Source organism: Bos grunniens, chromosome 25 (assembly GCF_055505025.1).
Source record: "Bos grunniens cultivar Pamir isolate PY7600 chromosome 25, Bosgru_T2T1.0, whole genome shotgun sequence".
NCBI classification, from domain to species: Eukaryota; Metazoa; Chordata; class Mammalia; order Artiodactyla; family Bovidae; genus Bos; species Bos grunniens.
In genome coordinates this window covers 17,594,890-17,611,545 of record NC_141189.1, presented here as the reverse complement: position 1 = coordinate 17,611,545, position 16,656 = coordinate 17,594,890, and the positions used below count along the sequence as shown (strand labels likewise).

Genomic DNA, 16,656 nt, shown 5'->3' with positions numbered 1-16,656 from the left:
TTTCCACTCAAGATGGATTTGAACTGACTCATCTGCTATGGAAATGATGCCAGGGTACTCCCACACTGCCTGCCCTCTTCCAGTTCTGTGAGCTTAGCTAAGAGCTTAGGCTTAGAGTGTTACGTTTCGTGACCTGCATACACATGATTGTCTAATACAGTTGACCTTTAAACAACATGGGTTTGAACTGCATGAGTCCACTTGTACACAGACTTTTAAAAAAAATAAATGCAGTTCTTATATTTTTGTTTTATAGATCTGTAAATATAGGGAAGAGTTTATGCTCCATTATAGATCACAATATGTGGAATTAAAAGAACTAGGATTTGAGTCCTTATCTATCCAGACTGCTTCAGCTTCCTGCTCTTGGGCAAGCCATTGATCAATTCCTTTGCTTTTGAGGCAGAGAGAGCAGTACATGGATTTTCAACCCCTTGGGGGGTCAGCACCCCAACCCCTTGTGTTGTTCAAGGGTCCCCTGTATTTCTTTAATCACTAAACGGCATCAGTATTCACTATTAGACCTTTCATCACAGCGTCTACTGGTCTGTGTGTGTGTTTTTTTTAATGTTTATTCATTTATTTTTGGCTGCACTGGGTCTTCATTGCTACGCAAGGGCTTTTTCTAGTTGCAGCGAGTACCCCCCTAACAGCGAGTAGCGGTTAGAGGGCTTCTCACTGTGGTGACTTCTCTTATAGCAGAGCACAGACTCTAGAGCATGGGCACCCAGGCTCAGTTGCCCTGAGTCATGTGGGATCTTCCCTGACCAGGGTCAAACCAGTGTCCTTTGCCTTGCAAGGCGGATTCTTGACCACCGGACCACCAGGGAAGCCCCCATGTTCTTTATTTTGACTTTACTTTTCTTTGTTTGGATCTTGTCCTCTGGAGGTTCTTCCTGAGAAGGACTTGTGAGTGGTATATTTCAGTTCAGTTCAGTTCAGTCACTCAGTCGTGTGTGACTCTTCGCAATTCCATGGACTGCAGCACGCCAGGTCTCCCTGTCCATCACCAACTCCACACGGCCACAGTTTCTTCCTAAGACTGATGATGCTGTTCCTCTCGAATCTGGACCACAGTCTAATTGGATACAGGAAGTCAGGCTGTTCCATCATCTGATGGTGTCAAGTGCTACTGCTCACCCATTTCTGAATCACTGTTTCAGAGAGAAGATGTCCCAGGGCTAGAGATCAGGGACTTTTCAGACAACTGACTGTTGAGGGTCCTCCACACCACTGTTCCTACCACTCCTATAGGGAATTTAGTTTCAGGAGGAAGGAGCAGGATTTAAACGTAAATGTAAATACCTATTTTTTTTCCTATTTATAAAATTGAGAACAATGCTTACAATGAAAAATTAAGTAAAACTAGGCTTCCCTGGTGGTACAGTGAATTAGAATCCACCGGCCATTGCAGAGGACATGGGTTTGATCCCTGATCTGAGAAGATTCCTCATGCTGCGGGGCAACTAGCCCGAGAGCCCCAACTACCGAGCCTGCACATCTAGAGCCTGTGCTCTGCAACAAGCAAGGCCGCCTCAGTGAGAAGCCTGAGCACGGCAATGAAGACCCAGCGCAGCCAAAAATATATAAATAAAAATTAATTGCCATTTAAGGTAAAACATTTAAGTAAAACAAATCTCCCATAATGCCACCCCCAATGAAGAATGTTGTTAATAGTTTGATGTTGATTTTTCCAGGCTTTCTGTATGCCTATGTGTATGTGGCTCAGATCGTAAAGAATCCACCTGCAATGCAGGAGACCAGGGTTCAATCCCTGGGTCAGGAAGATCCCCTGGAGAAGGGAAAGGCTACCCACTCCAGTATTTTCTTGCCTGGAGAATCCCATGGACAGAGAAGCCCTGGCGGGCTACAGTCCATGGGGTTGCAAAGAATTGGACACGGCTGGAAGACTAACACTTTCACTTTCATACGTACAAATATGATAATTATTTTAAAAATCAGGTTTATAGGTACATTTATCAACGTGCTTCTTTTACTTAAACCTGTTTTTTTTCTGAATAAGCACATAAGATCTGCCTTATTCTCTGTAAGGGCTGCCTGGAGCTCCATGGACACCTGCTCTATTAGTAATGTAACCCATCTCTGACAGATGAATATGCAGATCATTCTCTATTATAAATGACACCTCAACAGTCTTTGCTGCTGAAGGCTGAAGGATAAATTTCTAGACGGACGGCAGTGAAAGGTATGCACGTGGTTCATTTCTAGTTAGCATTCCTGTGTCTCGGCCTCCAAAATACATCTCAAAAATGCCTCTCCCATCCCCACTTCTGCCACCACCTTCCTCTTTACCTGCAACTGTCTGCCCTGCATTCATCCTGACCCACCTCTCAGAATCCACTTGGCATCCAAGAGCCGTAGTGATTTTTTTTTAATTAAAAAAAATATTTATCTATCTGTGCCAGGTCTTAGTTATGGCACACAGGATCTTCAGTCTTCACCGTGGCATGAATGAACTTCCGTTGGGACATGCAGAATCTAGTTCCCTCACCAGAGACTGAACCCAGGCCCCCTGCATTGGGAGCACCAGGGAAGTCCCCTGTTTCTTTTTCTTTATGCGTTGATTGTCTGAGCCTTTGCCATCTTGCTTCTCTGGTGGCTCAGACGGTTATGAATCTGCCTGCAATGCAAGAGACCCAGGTTCGATCCCTGGATCAGGAAGATCCCCTGGAGAAGGGAATGGCAGCCCACTCCAGTATTCTTGCCTGGGAAATTGCATGGACAGAGGAGCCTAGCGGGCTACAGTCCATGGGGTTGCAAAGAGTAGGACATGACTGAACGACCAACACTCTCACTTTCCTTTTGCTTACTCCCCACCATTACCTCAGCCCTTAGTGTAGCACGCCTATATGCGGAAATAAAAAGATGGTGATAGTGGCCGCATCTTCTTCGCCCTTGGTTGGACCATGAAAGTGAGTCTGTTTTATAGTTGGATAATCTAGAAGGAGTAGAGATCAGGGCTTGAGCACACACGTCATGACTCTGCCATCTAATCATTGTGATAGGTTGGACCTGCTTGAAGGTTATAGACCTCAGTTTGCCAACTTGGGGGGACTCCAGAAATTCAGTCACTTAAACTATGAGGTTGCCACCCAGTGAAGGCGATGAAGAAGCTGGAGGGAACCTGCTCAGCTGGCGTGGGTTCTAGAATCCTAAGGGTTAGTCGCTCAGTTGTGTCCGACTCTGTACCAGGCTCCTCTGTCCATGGGATTCTCGAGGCAAGAATACTGGAGTGGGTTGCCATTTCCTTCTCCAGGGGACCTTCCCAACCCAGGGACTGAACCTTAGTCTCCTGCGTTGCAAGAGGATTCTTTACCATTGGAGCCACTAGGGAAGCTCAATCCTAATGTCCCATCCAAATATTTCCTGGAACTGGAGTGGATGATGGATGGCTCTCCTCAGCCTTAGACATTAGTAGGCAGGATTCTGGGCCCTGGGACTGATCAAGATTTCCTGGAAGACGCAGCAGTCTCCCAGCTAGGAATCTCCCAGTTTGCTGGCACCCATTTAATCATTTTGACCCACATAACTGGATGAGAATACTAAGGAGGCAGAAAGAGGGGTCACCCACTGTTTGTTTGTTTTTAATACTTGTTTGTTTGTTTGGCTGTGCTGGGTCTTAGTTGCGGTACACGGGTATTAGCTGTGGTACGTGGGATCTTCGATCTTCACTGTGGAATGTGGGATTTTCAGTTGTATCACGCAGACTCTTGGTTGCAACATGTGGGATCTAGTTCCTGACCAGGGATTGAACCCAGGCCCCCTGCATTTGGGAGCAGGAAGTCTTTGCCACTGGGCCACCAGGGAAGTCCCAAGGAGTTTGCCCTCTGTTTTCTCACTCAGCCTTGCCTTCACCTCGGCAGAACATAACACTGAAGATGACCCCATCTGAGATTGGGAAGAGAGTGGGCTAAGAACAGGAGCCAATTCCTCATCCTGTGGTAACAGGAGTTCACGTTATCATTAGGGCAACTTTCACCACACCCACCTATCTTGCAGGGTTATTGTGAGGATCAAATGAGAGGAGGAGTTGAAACTGTTTTGTAAAGTGCAGAGCATTATTCCGCTGTAAAGGATTACTGCTTTACAGTTAGTGCCTCTGCTGTTAATCAGCAGGTCACCCAGGAACTCATGTTTCCCTGTGGAGGAGCAGTAACTGTCCTCCAATGGCCCACCGCGATCAGACTTTGAAGACACGAGCCACGACCTCAGTCTGGCATCCAGGCAGGTTGCATGGATCATGTCAATACACTCAATTAGAAGACCTTGTTACTGTCTTTTTAAATGCCTTTGGTAAATACGTGCTCCCTTTCACATAGGCTTTTCCAGTCACACCACCACTGACGTTGACCAGATCAGTCTTTGTTGTGGGAACTGTCGTGTACATTCTAGGGTGTTCAGCGGCATCCCCATTTAGCAGCTTTACCTACCAGTTGCCTCTAGCACTCCCTTCCCCTAGTTCCAACCAAAAACATCTCCAGTCATTGCCAAATATCCCCTGGGGGGCAGAATCATCCACAGTTCACATCACTTCTTTAATAGAACGGTTCAGCGAGGTCAGCATTTTGTAGCTCATTTTTTAGGGACATCAAAATGCAGATGAGGGAAGTTAAGTGACTTGCCATGAGCCACATCACTGTTGTCAGCGCCCAGGCGGGTGGGTGCTCTCCACCCCTCCCCAGTCATTGGCATAAATTAGTCATTCGGCAAATATTTGTCAAGCATCTACTATGTGCCAGGCAGTGTTCTATTTGTTCAATAAATATCACTGATACATTGGGCAGGGTGGGAGGAAGAGAGGTGTAAGAGGTAGGTAGCTGTATTAGCGTCCTGGGAAATTCCCTGGTGGTCCAATGGTTAGGATTTGGTGCTTTCGCTGCCCAGGGGTTGGGAAATTGTAAAAAGTGAAAGTGTTAGTCACTCAGTTGCGTCTGACTCTTTGCAACTCTTTGCAACTCGACCCCATGAAGCCCACCAGGCTCCTCTGTCCACAAAATTCTCCAGGCAAGAATGCTAAAGTGGATAGCTATTCCTTTCTCCAGGGATCTTCCCGACCCAGGGATGCAACCCGGGTCTCCTGAATTGCAGGTGGATTCTTAACCGTCTGGCTACCAGGCCACCTTCTGGTCAAGTGATTGGGAATCTAAAGTCCCTCAAGTCTCGTGGCATTGCCAAAAAAAAAAGTTTCCTATTGCTATTGTTAACAACTTAGCACAAACTTCGTGGTTTACCTTAAGTCATGGAGCTCAGAAGTCCAAATTCAGCTTCACTGGTCTAAAGTCAAGACATCTTCAGACCTATGTTCTTTCTAGAAGCTCTAGGGGAGAACCTATTCCCTTGCTTTTTCCAGCTTCTAGAGGCCACCTACATTCCTTGGCTTGTGCCCTTTCTTCCTTTTGGGCCAGCAGTGTAGCATCTTCTTTCCTTCTTAACCTCTGCTTCCATCCTTATATCTTCTCCTTCTGATGCTGATCTTCCTGCCTCCTCTTAGTAGGACCCTTGGGATTACATAGACCCTCCCTGAATATCCAAGATAATCTCCCCCATCTCAAGTTCATTAACTTGATCACATCTGCGAAGTTTGTTTGCCACATAAGGTGATAGTCACCATCCAGGGGATGAGAACATGGACATCTTTGGGGCCCACAACAGTCTGCCCTCTGGCCCCGAAAGATTCATGTCCACACGCAAAATACATCCATCCATCTGAAGGGTCCCCAGAGTCTCAACCCATTATACTGCCAGCTTAAGTCCAAAATATCTTCTAAGTCTCATCTTCTCAAAACTCTCAAATCTCATCATTTACATCTAAATTGTGTAGGAGTGAGACTATGAGTGTTACTTTTCTTAGAACAAAATTTCTCTCCCTCTGTGAACTTGTAAACTAGGAAATGAATTATCTGCTCCAGAATACAGTGGTGGTTCAGGCACAGTATTACAATTACAGACGTTGTCATTACAATAGACAGAAAATTAAAGGAAAACAAAAAAAAGAGTCACCAAACCCAAGCAGTTTTGAAATCCAACGGGGCAATCTCCATTAGGTTTCAAGGCATGGGAATAATTCTCTGTGGCCCAGGTTTCCACCCTCGGGCCTGTGGCTCCACCCTGAGCGTCATTCTTCCTCTTGCATGAAGGGTAGTGGGCGTCTGCAGCTACACAGTTTTATCCACCTGTTTCGTGCCTGTAGAATTTTGGGAGTCTGAAAGCTTTCTTTTATTTTGTCCTTTCTCCCTCTCATTCAGTCCTAGCTGGCAGTGTTTCTGCTGGTATGACATTCTCAAAAACCACGTGAATTTCCTATGTATGTCTCTAGGATTCACTCCTAGAGAGTGAACAAGAGACTCTGCCACAGATCTTTCCTGGATAATCCTATCTCTATTCCTGGCTTCCACTGAGCTGTCTATGGGGATTCATGAGTCACATGTCTCCTCTCTTCAAAGAACCTTAAGCTTTATTGAATACTCTAAACTGTGGATCCTTCTGAGGTTTTAACCAAAGGTTGTGCAGCCACACCCTTCATTTTTTCTCCAGAGCATGCTTTTCTAACAGTGCTGTGCTCAGTCACTCAGTAATGTCCAACTGTTTGCAACCCCATTGACTGTAGCCTACCAGGCTCCTCTGCCCATGGAGATTTTCCAGGCAAAAGTACTGGAGTGGGCTGTCATGCCCTTCTCCAGGGGATCTTTCCAACCCAGGGTTTAAACCCAGGTCTCCCGCAGTGCAGGTGGATTCTTTACCATCTGAGCCACAGCCACTTATACCCAGGACTTTCTAACAGTGAATTTCCTAATTTTAGCATCTTTTTTGATCTGGATAGGCTGAGAGCTTCCAAATCATCAAATCCCAGTCCCTTTTTACTTAACAGTTCTTCTCTCAGCCTGTCCCTTTCCTCTAGCATTTTACTGTAAGCAGCAAGAAGAGACCAGACTGTATCTTTAACTCTTTGCTTGGAACTCTCTTCAGCTAAATATTCAAGTGTATCATTTAAAGTTCCACATACCACATAACTATAGGACACAGTTTGGCTAAGATTCTGCTGCCATATAACAGGATTTTCTGCCCTTTAGTTCCCAATAACATGTTCCTTATTTCCTGAACCCTCACCAGCAACATCTTTGACGTCCATATTTCTATCATCAGGTTTTTAGGATGATTTCTCTAAGATGATCAAAGTTTTCTATATGGTCTCACTTTATGAGCCCTCACAAATTCACTGGGTCCAGGGATAAGGACTTTAACGTCTTTGGGGAGTCATTATTCAGCCTGTGCTGTGCTGTGCATAGTCACTCAGTCTTGTCCAACTTTTTGCCTCCCCATGGACTGTAACCCACCAGGCTCCTCTGTCCATGGGATTCTCCAGGCAAGAGTGCTGGAGTGGGTAGCCTATCCCTTCTCCAGGGGATCTTCCTGACCCAGGAATCAAACTGGGGTCTCCTGCATTGCAGGTGGGTTCTTTACCAGCTGAGCTACCAGGGAAGCCCCATTATTCAGCCTACCACACAGCTGTTAAGTTTATGGTCAACCGTAAACTTGATTGTTTCTCATGGTCTCACATCTATGTTAATTATGACAAAGGCTACAGCGAGAGCACAGCTAGACTGACAAAACACACTGGTTTCCCCCGACAGTCCAGGGTATACTTTTGTCCCAGTGTAAAGGCAAAATCACTGCAGATGGTGACTGCAGCCATGAAATTAAAAGACGCTTACTCCTTGGAAGGAAAGTTATGACCAACCTAGATAGCATATTCAAAAGCAGAGACATTACTTTGCCAACAAAGGTCGTCTAGTCAAGGCTATGGTTTTTCCAGTGGTCATGTATGGATGTGAGAGTTGGACTGTGAAGAAAGCTGAGCACCGAAGAATTGATGCTTTTGAACTGTGGTGTTGGAGAAGACTCTTGAGAGTCCCTTGGGCTGCAAGGAGATCCAACCAGTCCATTCTGAAGGAGATCAGCCCTTGGATTTCTTTGGAACGAATGATGCTAAAGCTGAAACTCCAGTACTTTGGCCACCTCATGTGAAGAGTTGACTCATTGGAAAAGACTCTGATGCTGGGAGGGATTGGGGGCAGGAGGAGAAGGGGACGACAGAAGATGAGATGGCTGGATGGCATCACTGACTCGATGGACGTGAGTTTGAGTGAAGTCCGGGAGTTGGTGATGGACAGGGAGGCCTGGCGTGCTTCAATTCGTGGGGCTGCAAAGAGTCGGACACGACTGAGTGACTAAACTGAACTGAACTGAAAGGCAGTAGGCAGCCCTTATTCTGTTTCCAAATTATCCTGGCTTCAGGGATCAATTTTCTGATCACCATAAGTATAGATCTTAATGCTTGGTCTCAAGATTGTAAATCCACAGTCTCATGGAGATTAAACATATACAAAAAAAAAATCAAGCAACTGTAGTTGAGAACTAAATGTTACAATGTTTATAGGTGCATCCAAACACCGTTCAATGTACAGGGCAGCCCCCACAACCATCTGCCAGACATTCTACCACCTGGAGTATCAGGATCATCTGGAGACCTTTGGGATTTCTCAGTCAGGGTATGGTCCCTGGACCAGCAGCATCAGCATCACCTTGTTAGAAATGCAAGTTCTCAGGCCCCATCCAGGCCCACTGAATCAGAAACTCAGGGGATGGGACTCCACAATCTGTTTTAACAAGCCCCCACATCAGAATTGTTACACACACAGTTTAGTGGCATCCTCAGCCTGTGAAGCCACAATTAGTACTATAAATGTTGCTCAGTCCAGAAGGGAGTTGCTCGTTGCCCCTTTATTTTCTCATCTTCAAAGTGAGGATGACACATGGGTTGAGACGGTTTTAGTAAATGTTAGTTTGATGGAAATAGTTCTTTGATTCCTGTGATCTATTTTCAAAGGCGTTTTTCCTCAAAGGAACATATTTCATTTTTTCCTTCTCTCCTTGACTTTTGGCAGGAGCTAAGAAAAAGCCTGGAACTTAGTGTCAATCTACAAAGGAAAGAAAAGGATGGTTCCAGTGATGAGTATGACTCTATCGAAGAAGATGTACTCCCTGAGCCGGAGCCCGAGGACCAGGTGCTGGTGGGCTGTCCCAGAGATGACTCCCCTCTTTCCCAAAGGGACTCAGTGCAAAAAGATGCTCCCGAGGACCAGGAGACAGAAGAACGCCCTCCCCAGGGCTCAGACACCCTCATAGTGCTGGAATTTAACCCGACTTCCAAAAGTAAGCTCCATCTTATGTGGCATTTCTTTGCCTTTGATGTCTCTAATAGTAGAGCTTAAATTTCCAGTAGTACTTTGATTTTCAGCTTTGCGTAGACTGTCTCACAGGCCAGGGTGTATATCAGTTCAGGGCTCTGTGGATTGTCAAAGGTGAAGGCTCCCAAAAGCTTACAAATGACCCTGAAATTGCAGACGGTGAAGTCTGGCAGATAGTTGCAGGGGGCTCTCCTGTGCATTGTAGGATGTTTATCAGCATCTACACACCAACTGGCTGATGAAACTGACTTAAGCGAAAGGGACTATTTATTGACTTGGATAACTGAGGAGTCCAGGACTCCCAGTTGTCGTTATTCAGTCGCTAAACTGTGTCTGACTCTTTGCCACCCCGTGAACTGTAGCATGCCAGGCACCTCTGTCCTCCACTATCTCCCGAAGTTTGCTCAAATTCATGTCCATTGAGTTGGTGATGTGATCTAACCGTCTCATCCTCTGTTGCTCCCTTCTCCTCTTACCCTCAATCTTTCCCAGCATCAGGGTCTTTTCCAATGAGTCGGTTCTTCGCATCAGGTGGTCAAAGTATTGGTGCTTCAACTTTGGCATCAGTCCTTCCAATGAGTATTGTGGGTTGATTTCCAGGACTATCAGATCAGTTCAGTTCAGTCACTCAGTCGTGTCCAACTCTTTGCGACCCCATGAATCGCAGCACGCCAGGCCTCCCTGTCTATCACCAATTCCCAGAGTTCACTGAAACTCACGTCCATCGAGTCAGTGATGCCATCCAGCCATCTCATCCTCTGTCGTCCCCTTCTCCTCCTGACCCCAATCCTCCCAGCATCAGAGTCTTTTCCAATGAGTCAACTCTTCGCATGAGGTGGCCAAAGTACTGGAGTTTCAGCTTTAGCATCATTCGTTCCAAAGAAATCCCAGGGCTGATCTCCTTCAGAATGGACTGGTTGGATCTCCTTGCAGCCCAAGGGACTCTCAAGAGTCTTCTCCAACACCACAGTTCAAAAGCATCAATTCTTCAGTGCTCAGCTTTCTTCACAGTCCAACTCTCACATCCATACATGACCACAGGAAAAACCATAGCCTTGATTAGACGAACCTTTGTTGGCAAAGTAATGTCTCTGCTTTTGAATATGCTATCTAGGTTGGTCATAACTTTCCTTCCAGGACTATAGCAGGACTCATATGTCTTCTCCTCCTCCCTCCTCCCCTCCCCTCCTTCCTCTTATCTCTGTCTTCTTTCATCTTGGTACCATTCTTACATGGGTTCTCCACATATAGACATAGAATTGAGACACTGGCTTTGCAGCTCGATCAGAAAGTGGATTTTTCTTCCTAAAAGTTCTAGAAAATCCCCAGGCTTGGCTCTTGAACCCATACGGGGTGGCAGCTCTGAACTAGTCACTGTGGCTCTGATTGGCCAGGGCCAGCCAACAGGACTGGGGGTATGATTATCACCACCCAAACCACATGGACAGAGATAGGAGTTTCCAAAGCAAAAACCAAAGAGCGTCTGAAGGAGAAGGAAAACAGATGGGCACTCATGGCAGTGGTCCACTAGAGAAGGCTTTTCAGGAAAGACCCTAGAAGGGACATTCCTGGCAGCCCAGCGATTAAGGCTTCACCTTCCAGTGCCGGGGTTGTGAGTTTGATCCTTGGTCGGGGAGCTAAGATGCGACATGCCTTGCAGCAAAAAACAAACAAACATAAAACAGAAGCAATATTGTAACAAATTCAACAAAGACTTTAAAAAATGGTCCACATGAAAAAAAAAATCTTAAAAAAAATATAAACCCTAGAAGGTAAAGTCACCAAAACAATTGGTGGGTTTGGCAGGGAGGGGCCCATCTACAACAGTCCTCCTCTCTGATCCCCAGCTGGCATGGCCTCTGCTTCCTCCTCCCTCTCCGTTCTGAGCTCATTTTCCCCAAAACTGGGTGAACCAAAGAAAAGAAATGAGGGAGTGTTTGAAGTCAGGCAGTGAGCACACTGGTCTGCTCAGGACGCTATAACAATGTACACAGAGCAGAGGTGGCTTCAACAGTCACAGCTATGTATCTTTTCATGGTTATGGAGGCTTGGAGTCCAAGATTAGGGTGTTGGCAAACTTGGTGTCTTCTATGGCTTCTGTCCTTGGATTGCAGATGGCCAGTTTCTCCCTGTGTCTTTACCTGGACTTCCCTCTGAGTGTTCCTGAGTCTTTTTTTTTTTTTCCTATAACCTTATTTATTTTTATTTGGCTGCACTGGGTCTTCATTGGAGCATGCAATATCTTCAGTTGCACCATGCAAACTCTTAGTTGCTACATGTAGACTCTAGTTCCCTGACCAGGGATCGAACCTGGGCCCCCTGCATTGGAAGCACAGAATCCTAACCACTGGATCACCAGGGAAGTCCCCTGTTCTTGGGTCCTATCTCCTCTTCTTATAAGGACACCAGTCATGTTGGATTAGTGCCTACTCTAAAGGCCTCGTTTTATTAATACCTTAACTAGCTCTCTAGAGATGCTGTCTCCAAACACAGTCACATTCTGAGTTGCTGGGGGTTAGAACTTGACCATATGAGTCTTGGTGGGGGGACATAATAACAGGCAGATCTGGAAAATCTACACCCCACGGTTGAAGTCTGCAGACAGGAGAACATTTGTCCCTTGGACACGCTCTCTCCTCCTTGCTGGGCTGTTCCCTCCACAGAGATCACTACCTTTCCTTTCCTCTCCATTCTGACCCATGAAAGCCAGCTCCTTGCTTTTCCCAGAGGCTGCTTCCTCCAGGAAGCTTTCTTAACACTCCCAGCCCAGCTAGCTAGGTTGCTGCCTCCTCCGCTCCTGTAGCATCATCTGGCCCTGGTCTCGCTGTCCCCCGTTGCCTTTCTTCCCCTCTGGCCTGTGAGCTCCACCACCAGGGCACAGTCCAGCTCTTCCCTCCATTGCATCTCCAGCATGCAGCCCTCACCTGGCACATTCAAGTCATTCAGGGAACTTTGTCAAATAAAGCAAGGACTTATGCCCCCTCCACCCACCCCTGCCCCTGCCCCACCTGCTGGGTGGCTCAGACAGTAAAGAATCTGCCTGCAATGCAAGAGACCTGGATTCAATCTCTGTGTCAGGAAGTCCCCTTGGAGGAGGAAATGGCAACCCACTCCACTTCTTGCCTGGAGAAATCCATGGACAGAGGAGCCTGGTGGGCTACAGTCCATGGGGTCGCAAAGAGTCAGACACGACTGAGCACCTGACACTTTCACTTTCATGCCGCCCTGCTAAAGCATCTAGTGATCAGGATAGTGTTGATGCGTTTCTAAGTGAAACCCACTGGGGCTGCATCCTTGCTGTGGCTTGTGTTTCCTCCAAGGGGACAGAAGGAGGGAAAGGCTGTGAAGAGATTGATTGGCCCCTGCCCTGGAAGTGGGGGACGTGGCAGGGATGGGTGTGGGCATGACATTCACTTCCAGGTGTGGAAGACCAGGTCACTGAAGGAGAGCCGTTGGACCCCAGGCAGTTTAAGAGTCATTGCTGTTTAGTCCCTAAGTTATGCCTGACTCTGCTACCCCATGGACTGTAGCCACCCCCAGGCTCCTCTGTCCATGGGATTTCCCAGCAAGAATACTGGAGTGGGTAGCCATTCCCTTCTCCAGGGAATTTTCCCGACCCAGGAATCAAACCTGGGTCTCCTGCATTGCAGGTCAATTCTTTTACTGCTGAGCCACTGGGAAGCCCTTAAGAGAGATACTTTCCCATAAGCGGAAAGAGAGAACTTCACTTTTTTGCCATTTTACATTTTTTAACAGATTGCTTGGCAGGCCTCACATTGACCGTGGTGATGTCTGCCGGGGGTGGAGGGCAATGCACATGCCCCCTACCGCCACCCTCAGCCACTGCTTTCATCTGCAGCTTCTTAGCTTCAGCAGAGGACAGGCTCCCACAGAGGGGAGCAGGCAGGAGGCCTGTTACAAGGTCCCCCCAGACTCTAGCATAGGATTGGAGCTCTGAGCCACTCCTGAGCATTTACTCAAGAGCAGTCAGCAGTAACCTGAAAAGATGTGCCTGGTTCGGGGCTGTTCCTTTATTCATCTGCTGGGCATGTATCACGGCCCAGGTACTATGCCAGGACAGGACGAGCCTAGTCGTTCTCCTACATCACGTAATCCTGGCAGAGAAAACAGACAATAAGCATGCGTGCATGCTTAGTTGCTTAGTCGTGTCTGACTCTTAGCAACCCCGTGGACTATAGCCCACCAGGCTCCTCTATCCATGGGGATTCTCCAGGCAAGAGTAGTGGAGTGGGTTTCCATTGCCCTCCTCCAGGGGATCTTCCCAACCTAGGGATCAAACCTACATCTCTTACATCTCCTGCATTAGCAGGCGGGTTCTTTATCGCTAGTACCTTCTGGGAACCCTGACAATAAGCACATAACCACATAAATAATAACAATTGCCAACACTGAGTTGTTACTGATATGAGCCAACCACTGTTCCAAGGGCTTTACATATAATCCCTCATTCAATCCTCCCCACAAACCCAAGGGAAGTCTTGTCATTGCACTCGTTTTGCCTATGGGGAGAATGAAGCACAGAGATGTCAGATAACTCATCCAAGGTCACACAGCCAGGAAGGAGCAGAGCAGAAGTGAATCTGCAGCAGTTTGAGCCCGGAGCCTGTGCTGTTAACCTTTCAGTTCAGTTCAGTTGCTTAGTCATGTCTGACTCTTTGAGACCCCATGGACTGCAGCACACCAGGCTTCCCTGTCCCTCAACTCCTCAACTCCAACTCCTGGAGCTTGCTCAAACTCATGTCCATCAGGTTGGTGATGCCATCCAACCATCTCATCCTCTGTCATCCCCTTCTCCTCCTGCCTGAGGCTAAATAAATAAACCAGATGAGATTACAAAGTGATGACTCAGCTTTGAGAATCCAGTGAGTAACCCCAGGCCCCTCTGTTTCCCCTTCTAAGTTCTGAAACAAATGAGAGATAGCCATGGGATAGATGAGCAAATGATCACCTTTCCAATTGATAGGATCGGTGGCTAGGCAGTACTGCCCCTCCGCTGTAGACAATCCCCTGGCCCCAGAAGCTAATGGCATCTGGAAGGGGACCATGTGACCTGAGGGCAACCCCTCCCCCCTCCCCTGCCCAGAGGGAGCCCTGATGGCTTCTTGCCCCCACTCTCTCCCATCCTATTCGTCTTCCTTGTGAGCAAGGGGCAGTGAGTGAGTGGCACAGAGAAAGGCAGAAGTTATTTTTCCAGCAACTGGAAAGGGGAGAGTTGGGTCAGGGTCAGGTTAGGAATTCAGGGAGGAGGAAAGAATGGTACTCCGATGGTCTTGAAAGTTGTGAATGTTATAAAACAGGACACTGGCGGGGGAATTAGGGTCAGAGAAGGATGCTGGTAGCTGGAATGGTGAGAACAGCCTTCTCAGAGGAGGTGATGTTTAAATCAGGAATGAGGAGAAGGGGGCAGCCTCGGGAACAGCAATCCAGGTCCAGGGAACAGCAAGCATAAAGGGTTTGAACAGGGAAAGAGCTTGGTGTACCCGAGGACAGAGAAAGGGCCAGTGTGGCTGGAGCTGAGTGAGCCTGGGAAAGGAGGGAGGGGCAGGTGGGAACACGGTACAAAACGAGTGTCCCAGCCTACTTTCCATGAAGACATGAGGATTCTAGGGTTGCACCAAGAGTCTGGGTCCTTTGGTGCCCCAGGAAATAGCCTTGTATAACCTTCTGATGGCCAAGGTAGACCTCCGCAGCTGCTGGAGGGCCATCTTATGGAGAAGAGGGAGCCGGTAGAAAGGCAGTAAAGTGGTTAAGCAAGCATGCAGTTGCTCAGTTAAGTTGATTTAAGTTGCTCAGTTGTGTTTGACTCTTTGCGACCTCGTGGACTGTAGCCCTCCAGGCTCCTCTGTCCATGGGATTTCCAAGGCAAGAATACTGGAGTGGGTAGCCATTTCCTTCCCCATGGGATCTTCCCAACCTAGGGATCAAACCAGGGTCTCGTGCATTGCAGGCAGATTCTCTACCATCTGAGCTACCAGGGAAGCCGAAAGTGGTTAAGGGGAGGGCTCAAACCCTGATTCCATCACTTCCTAGCTCTGTGACCTTGACAAAGTGACTTGCACCTCAGAGCCTTAGTCTGTAATAGTAGGTATCAGTTTTCTATGACTGCTGTAGCCAATGAGCAAAACAATGCAAGTTTATTATCTTATAGTTCTGTGGGTCATAAGTGTGATGGGCCAAAATCGCAGTGTCAACAGGAGGCTCCAGGGGAGAACCTGTTTCCTTGCCTTTTCCGGCTTCTAGAGGCTGCTGCGCACCTTGGCTCCTGGCTCCTTCCTCCACCTCCAAAGCTAACAGCATTGGTGCTCTGTGGCTTTCTTCTTTGACTCTCCTCATCAGCAGCCCCTTTTCCACTTGTGTGTGTTCTATTGTGGTAGAATATACGTAACGTTCCTTTATTGTTATAACATTCTGTATATAATATTGTAACACCCTACACATAACATTTCTATTCTTTTACCTTCTTCACCATTTTACAAAATTTATTTATTTGCTTTTGGCTGCACTGAATCTTCGTTGCTGCATTCGGAGGCAACTCTCTAGTTGCAGTGGCTTCTCTTTTTTGTGGCCCACGGGCTTAGTTGCCCCGCGGCATGTGGAATCTTCCTGGACCAGGTACTGAACCCATGTCCCCTGCCTTGGCAAGTGGATTCTTAACCACTGGACCACCAGGGAGGTCCCTTCTTCACTGTTTTTTAGAGCACAAATTGGGGTCATGAAGTAGACTCGCACTATATGTAACCATCACCACTGTCTTTCACCAGAAGTTTTTCATCATCCCAAGCTGAAACTTCGTCCCTCTGCCACTTTTAAGTGAAGTGAGTGAAAGTTGCTCAGTCGTGTCTGACTCTTTGTGACCACGTGGACTATACAGTCCGTGGAATTCTCCAGGCCAGAATGCTGGAGTGGGTAGCCTTTTCCTTCTCCAGGGGGTCTTCCCAATCCAGGGATCCAACCCAAGTCTCCTACATTGCAGGTGGATTCTTTACCGTCTGAGCCACAAGGGAAGCCCACTTTTAAGGACATTGGGTCCAGCAGGATAAGGCAAGATAACCTCCCTAGTTTAAGGTCAGCTGATCAGCACAGTTAATTCCCCTTTGCTTTGTCACCTAACACTTTCGGGAATTAGGGTGTGGCCAATTTTGAGGTCCATTATTCTGCCTACCCTCCACTCACTAGGATGGCTGGCCGGGGAAATACATGAGAAAGCGTGTGCCAAGGGCCTGGCCCAGTGCCGGGTCGTCTGGAGGAGAACTGAATATATGCTAGCTGTCATTCTTACCATCAGCAGCATATTTTCAGCACTTGGGCAGTCAGTCTCCATTTGAGCATTGGCCCTTTTCCTTTCTTCCTCTTGTCTCATTGGACA

The 16,656-nt window shown here is 47.4% G+C and overlaps 1 protein-coding gene and 1 non-coding gene across 14 annotated transcripts in view; one reads left to right on the top strand and one right to left on the bottom strand.

Moving 5' to 3' along the window:
* KATNIP (katanin interacting protein) overlaps window positions 1-16,656 on the top strand; it is a 229,795-nt gene that overhangs the window by 102,165 nt on the left and 110,974 nt on the right. For all 13 annotated transcript variants that reach the window (XM_086375203.1, XM_086375198.1, XM_086375204.1 and 10 more), the window contains one exon: window positions 8,967-9,234. In XM_086375203.1, coding sequence (XP_086231329.1) covers window positions 8,967-9,234 — 268 coding nt within the window. The remainder of the gene's footprint in view (window positions 1-8,966; window positions 9,235-16,656) is intronic.
* On the bottom strand, window positions 11,559-11,631 carry TRNAG-UCC (transfer RNA glycine (anticodon UCC)). Its single transcript has one exon. It is a non-coding gene; the product is annotated as a tRNA-Gly (tRNA).